The sequence below is a fragment of the Haemorhous mexicanus genome, chromosome Z, assembly GCF_027477595.1.
Source record: "Haemorhous mexicanus isolate bHaeMex1 chromosome Z, bHaeMex1.pri, whole genome shotgun sequence".
Lineage (NCBI taxonomy): Eukaryota > Metazoa > Chordata > Aves > Passeriformes > Fringillidae > Haemorhous > Haemorhous mexicanus.
This window is the reverse complement of record NC_082381.1, coordinates 50,697,365-50,716,170: the sequence shown is the minus strand read 5'-3', so window position 1 is coordinate 50,716,170 and position 18,806 is coordinate 50,697,365. Positions and strand designations below refer to the sequence as shown.

Below are 18,806 nucleotides of genomic sequence, written 5' to 3'. Positions count from 1 at the left end.
TAACTGGGAGGGGTTTGGTAGAAAACATAATTGTTGTAGGAGTACTAAAGGAAGTAGGAGTGTATTCTGGCAAGCACAATACTGTTCAAACTAGTGTACTGTTCAAAATAAAGGGGGGAAAAGACTATATATAAACCAAGAAAGGGCTGGGCAACAAAAGGAGAACAGACATGGTTATATTACTGTAATGCATTATGATGGATGGTATTTGTTTTATTTATTCGCTCTAAGCTCAAGTTACACATTTCTTTAGGAAATCAGGGTCAGCTATGGGTCACACTCCAAGGACAGAATGGTTTGACACACTTCAGGGAGGAGCAGGAGAGCACTGAACTGCAGCTCATATAGAAAGTGAGAAGCTACCACCAGACAGCCTGGCCTCAGAGGGAACAACAAAAAGCTTTTTTCTGCCACTCAGCAACAAAAAAAAGGCCCCTGTGAGTTAACTGAAACCAAGCACGGTTGCAAGTATCTTTGTTCCAGTACCCAGGGGGAAAACTGGGACAGAGTGGCTGGACAGCAGCCAGGCAGAAAGGGACCCGGGCTCTGATTAAAGGCAGACTGAACACTAGCCAGCAGTGAGCCCAGGTGGCCAAGAAGGCCAATGGCATCCTGGCCTGTATCAGCAATAGGACCAAGGCAGCGACTGAGCCCTGTACTGGGCACTGGTGAGGCCACACCTTGAGGGCTGTGTCCAGTTCTTCCCTGAATTTAGGAAGGACAGTGAGATGCTCGAGCAAGTCCAGAGAAGGGGAAGCAAGCTGGTTCTGAAGGGTGAACCAAACCCTGTGAGGAGCAGCTGAGGGAGCTGGAGTTGTTTAGCCTGGAGAATGCTCAGGGGAGACCTTACTGCTCTCCACAATGACCAGAAAGGAGGGTGCAGCCAACTGGGGCTTGGTCTCTTCTCACAGGCGCCAGTGACAGGAAAGGATGACAGTCTTAAGCTGCACTAGGGAATGCTTATGTTGGACATTAGGAAGAAGTTCTTCACAGAAAGAGTAATCAGACATTGGAATGTGCTGCCCAGGGAGGTGGTGGAGTCACTGTCCCTGGAGATGTTTAAAAAAGACCGGATGTGGCATTTGGTGTTGACAACATGATGTTGGTTCATAGGTTGGACTTGATGATCTCAAAGGTTTTTTCCAGCCCAGGTGATTCTGTGATTCCATGATCTTGTTTTGCAAGTCTGGCTGGCCTTGGTGTTCTATGTTTCTTTTGATATATTTCAAATTTTAATTCAAAATTAATTTGGTTTTTTTTGAATTTAAAAGCTGTTCAACATTCTTTGGACAGATAAGTCTCAGAGCAGACCTAAGCAAATTTGTAACCAAGCACAAGTCAGGTCTCATCACACTCCTTATAAGAAAGAAGGCAGCAGCAGATAGAGATGTATGCTTTTTCACTATTTTCATATAGTCCCAGAACATCCCCTACCAAAGCATAATTCATGTACACAAACAAACCCCAAGGGTACCAGGTCAGAAACATGGAGTGACAGCCCAAAGATTAACACAACAAAAATGATACTGCAGTCTGGCAGTCATATTAATGAAAATAAGGAAGTTTGCAGTTTGGGTATTTGTACAAGCCTGCAGAAAGCCAAGCTCCTTCATAAAACAGGCTTAAAAGTTTTGAGGGAGAAATGGGAGAATAGACAAGTAAGCATTTCCATTATGCAGCTAGATATTTGTTGGAAGGAATGACAAGATTTTATTTCCTCAGAGGCTTATTGGCCAGGTAAATAGATATTATAAAGCTCGGGTTCAGAAAGTAATCCAAGTCCTATTCTTAAAAATAAAGCCCGACTTAGAGAATAATAAGAAAATGATGAAATACAGTCACTAAAGACTTCAAATGACATGACCTTTCACAAATTAACATGCAAACGACAAAAAGTCTGAAGATCTTCTACTGCTTACCTAACGTTTGTATCTTCTACTAATGCTTTGAGCATATCCGAAATGTGTTTCACGTGTTGAGACCAATATGTAGTTGAGAGTTCTGAGGATGAAGGATGAAAACAAAACACTTAAAATCATAGTCTGTCCACTGGAATGTAACACTGAAGCATTAAGACAGCTGTAAGATTTCTCCAAATTGATTAAGTTATCACAAAGTATTTAAAATTTCATTTCAAAATTTCCCAATTTTAAGCAATACCTGTAACTGTGTTTCATACAACAATTCATTGATAAAGACATGGAAGGAAGTACAGCTAGGAATAATGAAATGAGGCTGATGTTCCTTTGCTACTGCAATATTAATATATAATCAGGGCAGTAGCATTTTAAGAGGCTCTTGTACTGAGCTTTAATTATTGTTCATAAAAAAATCATACCAAATTGAACAGCGGTATCTTGATACGTATGAATAGGAAACCTGAAAAAAGTTGGGCTTGCAATCTAAAATATCTGAATTCGAGCCTCAGAAAGAAACAGAAAACCTCTTTCCTGTGAAATACATGTGAATTTTTCCATAATGACAATTACTGATATTATAACGTAAGAAGATTGCAGTATTTTTACAATCTCTGTAACATGGCTATCATTCATACATAATTATGCATTCTTTCTTTGTTACTCATTTCTGATCTAGTTTTCTTTAAAGTTACATCTGTAGTACTGTTACATAAGAACCAGACATTTCTGCAGAAAAATATATTAAAAGAATATTATGAAAATTGCTAAATCAAACACATCCTATAAAGGAAATGAAAAAAGTTATCTCTATCCCTTTTAAAGTTATTTTAAGACATATACAGATCACGCAGACTCCTGATGCTGCAAATACTTTATGAAAAAACAAAAACTTACCAAAAGGACGTCTGACTAAACTTCTAACAAGAGGCTGGTGATGGTACGGGAAGTAGGCCTTCAGTGGAAATTTAGGCTAAGACACAAAATCATTATTTTAAGAGATTTCTGGTCAGTTTTCAAAACAAACCCACAGTGAATAATCTCATCTAAGGCAGTAACTAACAATACAGACTGAAGCAACAAAACAGAAAATTAACTCTTTAGTTAATTTTAGGATTTGCCATTAGAAGGGGGATACTTAGGAAATGCTTGCTTATAAAAAGTAATTATTTATAGATTTTAAAAGTATATGCATCAAAAAAGATTCACAGCATGAAGAAAATTACGTTACTCGTCTTAGTCTTTCTCCCTGTAACCACATAAGTTTTCACTCTTAATAAGCAGAGCTTAAAAGAGACACTAATTTCATTTTCCAGTGTAAACAGATTCATAGATGATATTAAACTAAGAAGTAATAACATCTACAGAATCTGAGGGTGTTGTGTAGCTTATTGCCATCTGCTCAAAAATGGAAACATAAAATTCTCAGGACCTGATCCAGCAGCAGGTAGGGCAGTCAGAGATAAGAGACTTGCTCTGTTTATCTGAGAATGTGTGACTTGTATACTGTGAACACTGCTTGTGTAACTGAGACTAGCAGTAGCTCTAATCTCTTTGCTCTGCAAAGACATACTAGAGGCACGTCTACCATGGAGCATGTAGATGCAAGTGCAACACCAACTCCCCCTGAGACAGACAGAAAGCCACATGGGAATCACTGGCACAAAACCCAGCTGGAGTCCAGGGCACAGTAGGGTCAGCACTGGGCCCAGTCTTATTTTACATTTTCATTAATGAACTGGATGAAGGGGCAGCGAGTTCCCCTGGCAAGTTTGACAGTGTGATGACACACAACTGGGAGGAGTGGCTGATACAAGAAAGGGTTGTGCTGCCATCCAGAGGGACCTTGACAGGCTGGAGAAATGGGCTGAGAGAAGCCAAATAAATGTCAACAAGGAAAAAGTATAAAGTCCTGCACTTGGGCAGGAATAACTCCAGGTACCTGCTGGCAGACACGTGGCTGGAAAGCAGTTTGCAGAGAAGGACCTGGGGACCCAGTGGACAACAAGGTTAGGGTGAGTCAGCAGTGTGCCCTGGGAGAGAGCAGCGAGTGGCAGCTTGAGCTGCATTAGGCAAAGGATTGCCAGCAGGCCCAGGCAGGTGCTCCTTCCCCTCCCCTCAACACTGTAAGCAGCCATTCCAGCAGCCTAACATGAAGTACTATGCCCAGTTAATGCCCAGTTAAATAAAAGGCCACAAACATCATTAAAGGACCAGAGAACTTCTATGAGGAAAGGCTGAGAGAGCCTGAAGAAGAGAAGGCTCAAGGGGGATCTTAGCAATGTATATAAACACCTAAAAGAAGGGTGCAAAACAACAGAACTAGGGTTTTCACAGTGGTGCACAGTGACAGGATCAGAGGCAATGGCACAAACTCAAGCACAGGAGGCTCTGTCTGTGTATCAGAAAACACTTCTGTAATTTTCTTTTCACTTTGTTTTTACAGTGAGGTGGCCAAGCACTACCATAGTTTGCCTAGAAGAGTTGTAGCATCCCACCTGGACATAGTCCTGGACAACTGGTTCTAAGTAGCTATGACTTGGAGATGGGGAGTTGGACAAGATGATGTCCAGAGGTCTCTTCCAATTCTCAAGCAAACTATGATTCTCTCCTTTATATCCTTACATCCATACCACTAATCTTAGAACTCTTCTGTCTTCTTTTTTAGGAATAAGAAGGCATTTAGCTAACAGATCATCTCTTGAAACACAGATGGGAAATATGAACTCTATAAAATGTGATAGCGCTGTAAATCCAATGAAGACTGTATTTAATAACTATTTTCTATAGGCCTATATATGCATGCATCTTATAAACAAAGCAAAGGACACATTCTCTCTATTACTTTTTTGTTCTGTCAACAACAGTTAAGTGAAATTACAGCACATGAATATATACACTCTTCTTAGACAGTCTATATATCACTGGTGTAGTAAGTGTCTGAAGTCTTTTTGTTGAGAGGAATTAGGCTAAGTAGAAAAAAATAATAATCCCTATAGTAAAGGATGCACGTAGCCAATTAACTTCCACCAAAAATTCCCATGAAAAGCAGCCCCTTGATACAGTTAGCAGTAAACAAGACAAGCCATAGCATACGCTACATACAAAAACAGTTTGTGAAGTCAGTGAAAAACAATTTTCAGTATACTGTCTAGGCAAAGCTAGAAAGATTTGTCATATAAACACAGTATTTTAGTCAGTTCTTTCCTCATGTAAGCCATCACAAAATGAAAACAAGGTACTATCAGAAAGAACAAGTTTGGATGTGGCTGGTTATAATAACTGCCATGGCCATGATGCATAACTGGAAATAAACATTGAAGACAGGTTTAAAATATTTGTCCAGCTATTAAAAACAAAATTCCCAGGTGAAAACCAATAATAATTCTGAAATTATCAAGGGAAAATAATTAATGAGGAAATTCTAATTTCTACCAAATAGAAATATGAACTTTAACTTCATAAACTTACAAGCAACATGACCTAACTATCCTCAGGTCAGCTTTTACTAGGACCACAAACTTAAAGAAAATCTGCTAATACAAAACATACCCCAACAGTGATCTCAGTATACCCATTCTTAAATTTCTTCTTCAATGACTCCAGAAATGGGACTTTTTCCAAACTAGGTTTAAACCCCATGTTCCATTTATACTGTTTGCAGTCTCCAAAAACATGGAAGAAAAACGACTATCCTAAACCCAGCAGCACTGTTTTTTCCCACTCTTCAGCTTTTCTTCTGCCAAACCTTGTTCTCTCTAAATGGTCTAAAAGTTATTTCTGACAGCTGCCGAACTGCAACAGAGAATCACTCTCCTATCACACAAACCTGTGAACTGCCAGACACAAGCCATTTATTTTGCAAATTTTATGCATGTATGTTTGCCTAGTTTTTTCAGTTAACTGTCTATAAATTCTGAAGGTCTCAGTGACCAGGAATCACCCACTTCATCTTCTGTCATTAATGTTTTTACCACTCTTCTACTAAATGCTACTGAAGAACATTATGTCCTGTCAAGGGCAAACAGATACCACAAAGACAGATACCTTATGAATATACGTAATGATGGTATGACCAAAGGCAAAAAAAAGGGGTCTGACTGACTTCAAGTTTAGGAAGCAATCTGTACCTACCTTTTTGCAAGCCAACTGTTAACTAAAATTACAGCTGATTCATAAACTGTGAGACAAGGGACTTTTAATTCTATCATTGAAGATAACACCTTAATTAGAACCCCATGACTTAAACAGTATACAAGTTAAATAAAGGAAACTCAGTATTTAAAACCACTTTAGAAAAATGGGCTGTAGTCCATGTTAGCTGCTAGCTAGCAATGCCAGCAGGTGAAGGACTTTCACCTTGAAGAAAACGTACGACCTGCACAACAGCAGGATTAGCTCTTGGGTGTCTGATGGGTGTGGGATCTTACTTTCATTCTCACCCACTGATCCCCACCTGGGGCTACACAGTGTGCTGTTGCCATGCAGTCAGGGTGGTACAAGATTATCATGCACAGCACTAATGTATTAAGCAAGACAGCTGCCTGAAGCCAGCAGACAGATTCTGTCACACTGCTAATTAAAAGCCAGTATGCCACAATTTTCAAGAAATCCCAGCATTCTCTTAATTACCATCTCCCTCAAAAAGATGCAAAAACTCAAAGGAACTGAAAATTTTCTGAAGTTTAAATAGAGGTTTTAAATTACAAGGTCTTCCCAAACTTGCATCATACAAATTTGATTTCAAAAAACAAACAAGATGAACAAGATGGTCAGGATGTGACCATGTGATTTGGGAATCTAAAGTAAAGTTTGCAACCTATAAGTAAAATAAGATTGTTCACATCTGTATTTCAAAATTTTAAGGTAAGAAACAGATCTTGCTCTTGTTTAAATTAGCACAAAACCAATTCTACTTAGTTCAGTAAAATCTGTACAAAAATCCGTGCAGAAGAAGAAAGACTAAGCGCTGAAATTTGAAAATTTAGGAAAGGAAACTTTCAAAGAGATCACTGTTGAGGATCAGGTGCTGAAACCAGTATGTATTCTGCGTCCCAGTATGTATTAGCCTGTGTCTTTTACCTTCTGAACAGACAAATATGACTATTCAATATCCTTCTTATAATTATTTAGGGGACTAGGAATGGGATTGTTGTCTTTGCTTCATTTATTGTCAGACACCCTGCTAATGCAAAAATGCATCTAGCATTTTTCCTCATTTTTATCAAAGACGAATGTTCACGTTCGCGCTACAGGCAGAAACCTCAGCATCAGGGGAACTGAGCCAGGGAAAAGCACTTTACTCCAACTAACTTGAGGGTTAAGTTAGGTAAACTGCTCTTACATACTAGTTTTATGCTATAATTTTATGTGCAGATGAAGATGCTTGAACTGAACTTCAGCTACAGAGGGATGCTATTATTTTTATTCAGTCACCTCTCTTAAGAGTAGAATTGGATTTTTTTCTCGCGAAATTTTGCATTTTGTCACTGGAAAAAAACACTAAGAAAGAGATCTTGACTAACCTGTTTGTTTTCATTCTGATAAGCCAGAAGGAAGAGCTGTGTAAACACCTTTATTATTGTCATAACTTCTGAAGTTCCGTCAGTTTCCATCAGTGCATTCCTATGCATTGAAAAGTTAGATAAGACAGATCAGATGATTAGTCTACCCATCACACCACTGTTAACTGAATGAAAGAAAAAAGTATATTCTTTGTATGCTGTACATCAAACGGTGTCTGAGCTCATTACACCACTAACAGAAATACTAACTTGCAGGCTTTTTAGATTTTTAGTTTTAGTTTAAAAAAAACCAAAACAACAAAACCAACCTCACATACAACTCCTACAAATAAATTAGTCTTAGTAAATATATACACTATACATGCAGACACATAATTTATCCTACCTAATAAGTATACAATTAAAAAAACTAGCACAACTTTATTAGCCAAATTTGGCATCTGATCAGTTTATTGTGTTCAGAGGAACTATTCCCATGACTGAGACAAGCAGACTTTACAGTGTTTTGTGGCACTGCATCCCATAGGCCACTCTAGAGGTTTACAAAGGTGAGTGCCTCAACTTGCCTTTCACAGAGCAAAATAAGCTTGAGCAAATGGAGCAAGTAGAGAAAAGCACACAGCAGCAATTTTCATTCTCTTATTTGAAAGACATATAGCAGAAAGGAGAAAATATGTTCAAAGTAAGTTGCCAGTGAGATACAAGTATTAGAGAATTGTTTCATTCCTTCTAAAACATATGAAGAGCTAACACATTACTGTAACATAGAAATGTCACAAAATAGAGGCAAATATAATCACTGGTAAAAAAAGAACAAATAGTACATGGAAACTCGAGACAGCCTAGGTGTATGGACTAGGCTATACAGTCTAAGTGTATAGCCACACAAGGCAAGAAAACATAGCAAGAAAACATTGGGAAATAAAAGCAGTAAGTAACATCATTGTGATAACATAGAACAATTAATCTCAATATGCATGCAAATAGCAGGAAAAGTTATTACAGAAAGAGTCACAATGCTTTGATCCATACTTCTAACAGAATACTAACCCCAAATATAAAAGAAATTTTGTGCCAGCTATAGAAACCTAACACAGTTTCCAAGGAAGGAAGTAGATTTTCTTTATCAGCAATTCTCTAAAATCTCACATGTGATTGCAACTGGAATAGCAACTTAACATCTGCATATCACTTGATAATAGTTGGAAGGATGTTAGAGAAATAGAACAAAAATAAACAGAAGGCTGCATAAACCAACTGATCTGCAAAAACCAGCTAACATATACAGCTTCATGTAAGTATCAAGAGTAGGTGAGACATAGTAGTCTTAAAATACATCAACTTTTCAATACCAACAATGTAGAGCAACACGCACACTAAGCAGAAAACAATTCAAAGTAAAGAAAGGGAGCAGAAATTTAACCTTAGAAACAGGAAAACATAATTTTTTAAGACAACTTGAAGCATTAATAGAAGTGCAAAATTTTACCAGGAAATACTGTGTTGGACAAAGTCCTGCATTAGCTGAGAAACATAATTTTATCCATTTCTACTGTCTACCAAAGGGGAAGGATGCAAAAGAGTAGTGTTTTTAAAACAAAAATATTCCATACCACATGACCTTAAATAAGCCAAAAAGCTTGGACAAATTTTGTCTCCCTGTACCATCACAATGCACAGTCTCCAGCCTAAGACATCAGTACACATCTGCTGAAGTCACATCAATTTTAAAATGCACCTTGCTTTGGGAAAGTGATTAATCTCAACTCTTCAGAAAATGCTATCTGTGTGCAGACATGGGACCACAGCAACAAAGGACTGCCAGAGCAGGGGCCCCCAAGTGACTCCACTCTCACAATGCAGTGGTCTACGGTTCCTACAGCCAAGCCTCTTCTGTTAGTGCCTACACAAACCTAAATTTGCCCACAGACACACAAATGCCCCCACACACATGTACCTGGGAGCCCTGTTTTCCTAAGAAAGGAAACACTTGATGAGCAAAGGATGTCAGTCACTAAATACATTATTGTTGTACTGGAATTGTTAATACCGATAACCCTGGCAGTAGATCTAGTTAAAATTAGTAAGTATTAAGTCAAGTGAAAAGAAGAGAAAAGCCACTGAAAACTGAGTAAAAAGGATTTGAAGCCCCCACGTGGTAACCAATATAATGGTTGCTCCAAAATAATTTTAATGCATTCAAAACCAAACTCACTATTAATAGGTGGATCAATAGTTGAAGGCCAGTAAGAGCATATCTAACACAAATCCTGAAAAGCATAAACAAAATGTAAAAGAGGCTACACTGGTAAGTGCAAAAGTTTTTGCTAAAAGCAACCTTCATGTTGGCATGGGCCAAGCCATTTCAGCATTTATAATTTTCACCTCAAAACTGTATTTCAGCCACAAATCTCTACTGAAGTACAAAATAAATTACAAATTTTAAAGGCTAAAATACAGTATAGTCAACTGTACCAATGATTATTATGATGTAACTTTTACCTAAAGTTCACAAGATTTTCAACATTTTTCATTATTTGCACTGTACTACACAGAAAGGGACTTTAGAGCGTACAGGTAAAGAAAAAGATATACTGAAATTAAAATATGTTGCAGATTATAGTACTGTTTCTGCTCTTAAAGAAACCTCAATGTTTCAATGGGTCATTTAAAGCCCCTCCCACAGTAATTTCAAAACTTACTTGAAAATTTCATTTACAATTCTGAAAATAGCAGGATGGCTTGCTGCTTGTGGCTGTTGACAATCAAATGAAAGAAAATTAGGTATTAATAAGGAACAACTCACACAACTGTCATTGCACAATTTACAGCTTAACTCATGCATGGTATTACACAGCCATTATTAAACTGTAACTTTTAAGATCAACTCTCACTAAACCCACAGATTTTCTCAGGATTAGAATTCTTAGGATTCTCCACAGGGAGACCAAGCAGGCTCAACAGCTGACAAACACAAGCACCACTGTTTATGACAACAATCACTACAAATACTAAAGGTGGCAGACAGAAAGAACAGGTTGTTGCATGCAATTGCTAGAGGCTAAACACAGGGAGTAGATTTTCAAAAAGCTTTTCTTTCCTCTCTGCAGACAATCCTCTCAGGATGTGCTCTGAGACTCTTGCTACATCTTCAAAATTAAATTTCATAAATTAAATTGATTTTATTCACCTTAATCTTTAATAGTTTTGCATGCATTTTCATCCAAGACATTTTCTCACAGTATAATCTTTTGTGAACTTCAGCGTTGCTAGTACGACCTAATTGTCTCAGTACGTCAAATTTTTTTTTTAACTAGCGAAGCCTTTTACTCTGCTGCCACACAAAAGACTGTTTTGAGAAAGTTGTTATATTAAACATGCACCAGTAAACACACTGTTTTCTAATTAATATTCTTAGGCTTTTACAGAACACCTAGAAAAAAACCCCACTCACACATTTCCCAAAGTACTAAGTTAAAGTTGCAAAGCAAATCCTTACTTAGTGTCTCTGATGTTAGTGCCTGAAGATTTAGTAAGAACATAGTTCTTAAACAGCCTAGAGTAAAGCATGTTTAATAAAATTAATTACATTACATAAACTTTGGGAAGCACAGTATTTATAAAATGGCATTTATTAATACAGCTTAAAGTGCATAAAGCACTACTGAAAACTTGTATGCACTTGTTTCAAGCTAAAAAGTACCAAGTAGAAAAAATTAACATAACACTGTAATAATATATATAAATTATGTTTATAAAAATAAGCTATAATAATTATTATAACAACACTAATAAGAATTGAAATACTATCTTTTTAATCGTACACAGGGAGATCAAGAACTTCGCTTGCTACGATCCGCACATGATAATATCAGAAAGCAATCAACCCTTACTAAAAAACTGTTTCGAGGAGCGGCTCCTCTCCCGCAGCTGCGGCTGCCGGGCTGCGCTCAGGAGGCGGCGGCTCCCACCCCACCCTGCGCCACGGAACGCGCGCCACCTCCTGCTCCAGGGCGGGAGCAGCGGCAGCTGCGCCCCAAATCCCACTGGAGCGGGCAAGGAACCCCCGGCACCAGGCCGGCAGCAGGCACGGGCCTCTCCTTGTTTGGGGGTTCGGGGTTTTGTTCGTGTTTTGTTTGTTTCTTTCTTTCTTTGTGGGAAGATTGGACTGTACCTCCAGAGCTGTCTGCTAGACCCAACCATCCTGAGGTTCTGGAGAGCAGTGGAAAGTGAGAGAATGTTTTCAGTCCTGTGGGCTGAACAGCTGGTTTCATAATTCCTCCCCCTGTCTTTCAGACACTTTATCCACCTTTGCACGCACACTTCTCCGATGAGGAATGGACACACTGTTGCTTAAGACAGGCAGGATACAAACCAGAAAGGATCCAGCGCACAGCTCACAGACCTAGATCAAACCCTAGTTCCTTTGAACAAGTCCAAAATAAATGTGCTATATATGCAGCAACGAAAAACTCCACACGTCTTCCTGGCAGACAGCAGCAATCTAACAGTATTCACTACAAGAAATCACAGTAAATAGGGCCTAGGATTTTATCTAAACTACCGAAATCAATATGAATTTCATCATTGGTAGTCAAAAGGGAAAAAACAGAAAACAAACCCAAGCCCAAACCTGACTGTTACCTAATTTCATGAGATTTTGATCAATGGACTGTATGGAATTAATCTGCAAAAAGAATGCTGTGATAATACAAAATTTTGCCCTGCAATTTGAAGATGCCCTTTGTGCAGCAGGTCAAGGCAGCACAATTCTGCTCCCTTCCAGAAACAGTTCTGGAATTTGGGAGGGATTATCATTTTCAGGACAGATTTTAATAAAATTTTCCTCTTGTTGACATTATCTCCTTATATTTTCAAAATAAAAAGGCATTTTGCATTTCAATAAACTTATCTGCAACTAATCAATGCTTTTCACAGAAATCAAACCCTATGTATTGTTCAATCACTTCTAAAACAGGCATAATACAGACAGCACAATACACACTAAACAAAAAGATTCAAAAACAGAGAATTGGAGCATGTGTGGTATTATGATAGAAAAAAATGTACTTTCATCACAACATAAAAAATGTACTTTCAACTTGTGTCTGTTTTCCAGACACAAGTCTTAAAGAATTACACCACTTATGTACCTGTATTATTAGAAAGCAGAATATGAAACAACTTATTTATGACACAAAGCCAGAACTGAATTTAAAAAAAATAAGAAAAATGCATCAGTATCTACAGTAAGGAAGTAAATGGGAAAAAAAAAAAAAAAAAGAGACAGAATAATCTGCATTTTATTCACATCACAGAATCTTCTGTACCAACCACAAGAATAAACATGGGGAAGTAAAGATGACAAAGGTCATACAGATTTGAGGTGATAACTCTAGATTTCCAGACTCACATGCAATCTATTGGACAAGACACTTCTAGAAGTTAAGCACATCTAACTTTAAGAACCACTATGGTGCTGTATTTCAAAAGTTGTTTGCATCTTCCAATTGTATATTTGTATTTCTGAATTTTATTTTATATTTGCTAGTTGAAAATAGGAAATGTTACTTTTTTAATAGGAAATGCCCAATTGTGTTTTTATTCTTAAGAATACATTTATTTTTAAAGCAAAAGTATATTTTTACAGAAGCTTTGAAAGCACCTGAATATCAACATTAAGAGTAATTTTCTCTATCCTTGCTCTTTTCTTCCCCATTAATGCCTCTTTTATTGCCTCTCTACATTGGTCAGTATTTTGACTGTAGAGCTCAGGGACAGTGGGGATAAGGCTGGGTGCCTGTGGGTGACAGAGGGATGGCCAACAAGGCAGAGATCCTGCTGGGAGTCTGTCACAGACCACCCAGCCAGTGTAGCTGGCTTCTCCACAAGGCATATAGAGGACAACCAGGGGATCAGGCCCAGGCAATAGGGGTTTGGGACAGGCTGCCTGACCAACCCAATTGCCTTTTATGACCAGGTGACCTGCCTATTGGATGAGAGAAAATTTGTGGATATTGTCTACCTTGACTTCAGCAAAGTGCCTCATTGCAATGATACTGAGGGGCTGGAGTGAGTGCAGAGAAGGGAAACAGAGCTGGTGAAGAGTCTGGAGCATCCTGTGAAGAGCAGCTGAGGGAGCTGGGGGTGTTTAGCCTGGCAAAAGCAGGCTCAAGGGTGACCTGATCACTCTCTACAACTGCCTGAGAGGAGGGTGCAGCCAGGTGAGGATCAGCCTCTTCTCCCAGGCAATCAGTGACAGGACAAGAGGACAGTGTCAACCTGTGTGTAGATCAGGAAGAATTCTGTCAGTGAGACGGTGGTTAAACATTGGAGCAGGCTGCCCAAGGAGGTGTTGGAGCCACCATCCCTGGAAATGTTCGAAAAACAACTGGATGTAGCACTTAGAGTTGTGATTTAGTTGATATGGTGGTTTTTGGTCAAAGATTGGACTCTTACGATCTTGGAGATCTTTTCCAACCCTAATGATTCTACAATTCTATGCTAACAAGGTGGAAAACAAAACACAGCAAGAACAGACGGTTTATAAAGTAGAAGACAACAAATTTTAAGCCCTCTAAACCTATTGCACTTTTCTTGCAACAAACCTTTGAAACAAATAAAACTACTTTGGAAAGCTATCTCAGAATCAAACAGAAACTAAATGACACCAATTCAATCACATCTCTTTTTACAAACATGGGCTTTAAAAATCTGTGTATAGACATATGTATCCATTCCTGGTAAAATATAAAATACTAGTATGTGTATTTACTGCACATTTAGTTGTTAATGCAGACATACAAATCCTAAAGTTACTTCAGAAAGGAAGACATCCACTCACATACTAAATTTCAAAGAAGCTAAGAGACCATCTGTGATGGTTACTTCACTTGTTTTTATTACTTCTGAGTAACTACAGGATTTCCAATATTAATTTCAGTTTAGCCACAAACACACAAATGTAATATCATGCCATATAAACATAAGTTAGTGGACCATCACAGCACAATTACTCATGGAATTAAAATATGTGAGTAGTACATATCAAGTTTATTTCATAAGAGAGGTATAGTAGTTTACAACTATCTGTGTACCTTAGATCTCTGTTTATGTACAGTATGATTACTGTATCAAGACACTTGATTTAGGTAAGTTACTCTGATAATGAAATTATAAAAGTGCTGATTGAAATTTCCTTCTTATAATGTATTATAATCAAATCACTAACATATTTCTGACTATTTGTCCTCTAAAGGTTTTCTTCCAAGTAGGAAAGTAGAAATCTAGTTTTGTCTCATGATTCCACTATTACCATATCCATAAGGTAAACAGAGCTTATATCCTAAAATGCCATAATTCAACTGCCAAAAAATGCATATCCACATTCCTAAATAAACATTTAAATATTCTTTAGGCAGGCTAAATTAACATACTTTGGATTCAAAGTGCTGACTAATTTAATGCCACACAAGTGTCTTTACAGTACCATGAACATGTTGCACAAAATATCATTATGCATCTAGACCACTATTTCAGGATCACATTATTTGCCTTCTATACTCCCTCTCTGAAGCTTCTCATCCTGTTGTTTTTACCTGTTATGCCATCTCCGATATATGCACCCTACCTCTTACCAATGCCTATCAATCCAGCTGCCTACTGCTCTCTTCTTTACAGCTCTATTCATTCCATTCTTTGTCCACAGGATGTCCTCTCTAAACCAGTTTTCAAAGCTGCTACACTGATCTTATGAATATCTTATTTTGAAAGCACAAAGTCTTTGGAGAAGAGACAAGTAAAGACAACCTAAGTGTGCTAGCACAGTAATGTTCCATTCTTTTCAGAGATCAGGATGTGAAGGAAACTCAAGGATGAACATTTTTATGAAATGACAAAAAACGACTTGAAACAAGTATTTGACTCTTTTTTATATATACTTTATATTTATAACCTAGATTTAGATATCTTTTTTTTCCTCAGCTGGTACATGTTGTAGTACCAGGTACTATATAAAGTTTACAATAAATCTGATATTGAAAAATTATGCATAGACCCTGTATATAGCCTTGTATGCTGTAACACCTAAATCCCCAGATGCTGTATGAAGAACCACTGACACCAAGGCATTTATGAGATTTACAAGTATCGTAATGGATCCCTAAAATAAAGAGATTCCCAGGTTCAATTAAAAAGGAAGAATATTTAAAGGAAGCATTCTTTTCCTCACTAGAATATGTACTTTGTAAGAAGTTTCATAGGCTGAAAATAAAATACCATATGCCATTCATTAGTTCTGTCATTTTACAAAACATATAATTTTAGTGCGTAGCACACATGCTATTTCACACTGCAATTAACAATTAAATTTACATTTAGTGCTGCAAACTAGCTCATTATTTTGGAAAAAGTACTGTGCCAGGTTTTCTCATAGGAAAGAATTTTGGTGCTCTGCATAACACAGCATTTGAAAACAAATTTTAATTACGGTTTAGCAAATGTTTTGCATTAAGAATTTTGTTCAGGTTTGCAAAGAAAAGCAAGTAACTAAGCAGTCCATAACAAGGGATTCCAACTGTTCAGACTGCTGGACAAAGGGCACAGAGATTGAAGAAAAAACAGATTCAAATCCTTCTGGGCCAGAGTTTATAATTTTTTAAGACAGATAAAGATACTCAGCACCCTCACCAATGGGATTCTTCTTTTTTTACCCATTCTTCATCACTGGATGAGATCTTTTTTTTCCTCTTCTACCAATTCAGTGTAAAACCTAAAAAATTAGTGATGTTTGTAAGACTCAAGGTTTGGCTTGCATTAACAAGTTGTATGTCCCATAATGGCCATTTATGCTGACATATGTCTCTATGCTCACATATTTGAAAACTATCACTCCTGAAGTATGAAAGAGCAGTATCAAATGTACTACATGTTGCACATACCAGCAATGAGTCTTTTATGACACAAGCCACTTCTTCCAGTGAATTCAACTGAATGGAAAACAACTGGTCTAAAAGATGTAAGGTAGCTTTTTCAAGGCTTGGTAAGTGACGAAGCCAAAGGCTGAAGACAGCTGATTCAGGAAGGGAGATCTTCTTCCTGGTTTAGAGAGGAAAATACTGTTTTACCCGAGTAACTAGAAGGAAGACCAAAACAAATTTACTATTTTTTTTTTTAATATACTGGGGGAAAAGGAGACACAAAAATCAATCTGAAGCAAGAGAAAGAAGATTTTGTTTAGAGTAGCCTGTTCAACAGCCAATCATAATAGCAAAGAATGACATGAAATCACCATCATCTACAAATGCAACTTTACCACACGTGTTTAAAACCTGGTCACCTGGGTTGGATCCCATCAAAGGGAAACAGAATGTTTAAGTCTGGAGTTCCCTTCCTCTCTCAAGAAAGGTCCTGTCCCAGGACCTTGTGCTCTCTCAAATCCTTCAGAGCGCAAGGAACTGCAGACTAGTTTCAGCAGTCAGCGACTAATAGATGAACAGGAAGGTTTCTGCTATATAAGCAAAGCATTACCTATTTTTGCAGAGAAGTAAGGAAGAAACCCAAAACCAAAAACAACAAAAAGGAAAAAAAAAGATAACAAAAAAAGAAAAAATATTACTTAGAGGTAGCTAAGTCTTTAGCCCACCAGCACTGACCAGAGCTATATAACAGACAAATAGTTAAGACGACAAGTTATCTCTTCATCTAAAGACTTCAGCTATTGGCGTTGTATGACCACAAAAGAAAAGGCACAGTGCGGACCAGCATATAACAAAATATACTAAACTAATCACCCAATAAGAGATATCACAGCACAAGCACCTTAGAATATTTTTGTAGCTATTGTGATATTTGCAAATTAAAAGGTTCAAAGCAAAACAATACATAAATAACAATAAATACTTGTCTTGGTCTTAATTCAAGACTAAAAAACCTAAAATTAGGCTGAAGAGTATGTGCAAACTAAAGCTACTGACAAAAGGAGGAAAATACCAGCAGAAAAAATACTAAAACCATTTTAGGATCTATTTTCAATGTATTTATTTTGCCATATGTTTGTTTCATTATCAGCTTTCAGAATTCTGAATTTCATTAAAAAGCCTGTATTTTTTCCACTCAGTATTATGTAATGACCCTTAAGTATATATGAAGGGACAAGAAATACATTGAAGTATCCAGAATTTTAAAACTGTAAAATAATGCTCAATATCAGGATGCTGTTTTACTAAATATTACTATTAAAGCACATACACACATGAGAGTAAATTAAGAATGACAAGAGATTAGCTGATTTTGCCAATATAAACTTTCCTGGGGCTTTTGTGACAGCATGGTAGATATTATAGATATTATGGTGGGAAAAGAAAGCTAGTAAGCTTACATAGAGGTGCTGCAACTCCAACATATAAAAACCATAATCACTACGTTAACTGTAGTGATTATAATCCCACAGCTGAACTTGCAGGTGGCCCCACCAGCACAATTTTGAGTTCTTTGGAGCCCTGCAAGTGCCTCATTCTCTGGGGCAGGTTCCACCCATGTTCAGAAAGAAGACATGTTCAGAACTCAATAGAGTAAGGGAAAATAGAAGTCAGAGAGGGGAAAAAAATAAAATACAAGCACATTCACATTCAGACCACATGAGTTCAGTGACAGTCCTGGAATATATCATGCAAAGCATGCGTGATCCTGTATCTGCTCTCAGTGAAGCTTTTGCGAACTGCACTTTTGCTGAGGACCTGAAAGAGTCACTTATACAAAAGCCACGTGAAATCAGGTATATTTGTTCACTGTGATAAGTAAGTAGCTCAACAGTTACTAAAAGAGACATTTCTTTCAGTCAAAAGAACCTCTTACAACCATCCAAAGAATGGCCTTACTCACAACATGGAGTGTCAGAAGTCTGTCATGATGGACTGCCCATCAGCTTACTGATATGAGAACAAAACATCTGAACAGAACCTGTGACCTTGCTCTGAAAGTGTTTCAGATTTGTGGAACATGAACAGTCAGAAGCCACAAAAGATGGACAAGTGGAAGAGTCAAAGACAGCTCTGTCTTTTTGGGCACATCTTTCACTACAAACTGCCACATTCACACTCCTTTTTCATTCCTTTTCTTCAAATTCTAGTAACACGCATGGATTAGTTATTGTACTTTTCCATTAATTATCTATTTTTGTCTGGAGCTCTCAATGGACCACCACAAAAATCTTCACTGGAACACCTCAGAAATTATGATGACTACAGAGGAAGCAATTAAAAGTGATTAAAAATGGAGAGAAATGGATAATTGATATAAAATGTTCACAAGGGACATTTTCTAGTATAAAAAAAAAAACAAGTTTATAATACAGCACCTCAGCTAC

At 37.5% G+C, this 18,806-nt stretch overlaps 1 protein-coding gene across 3 annotated transcripts in view; it reads right to left on the bottom strand.

The window, feature by feature from the left end:
* Positions 1-18,806, bottom strand: part of FANCC (FA complementation group C) — a 76,374-nt gene that overhangs the window by 7,675 nt on the left and 49,893 nt on the right. For 2 of the 3 annotated variants that reach the window (XM_059874073.1, XM_059874072.1), the window contains 5 exons: positions 16,381-16,537; positions 10,144-10,196; positions 7,442-7,541; positions 2,814-2,889; positions 1,920-2,001 (listed from right to left, as the gene is read on the bottom strand). In XM_059874073.1, coding sequence (XP_059730056.1) covers positions 1,920-2,001; positions 2,814-2,889; positions 7,442-7,541; positions 10,144-10,196; positions 16,381-16,537 — 468 coding nt within the window. The remainder of the gene's footprint in view (positions 1-1,919; positions 2,002-2,813; positions 2,890-7,441; positions 7,542-10,143; positions 10,197-16,380; positions 16,538-18,806) is intronic. The other variant, XM_059874074.1, reaches the window with a different exon arrangement.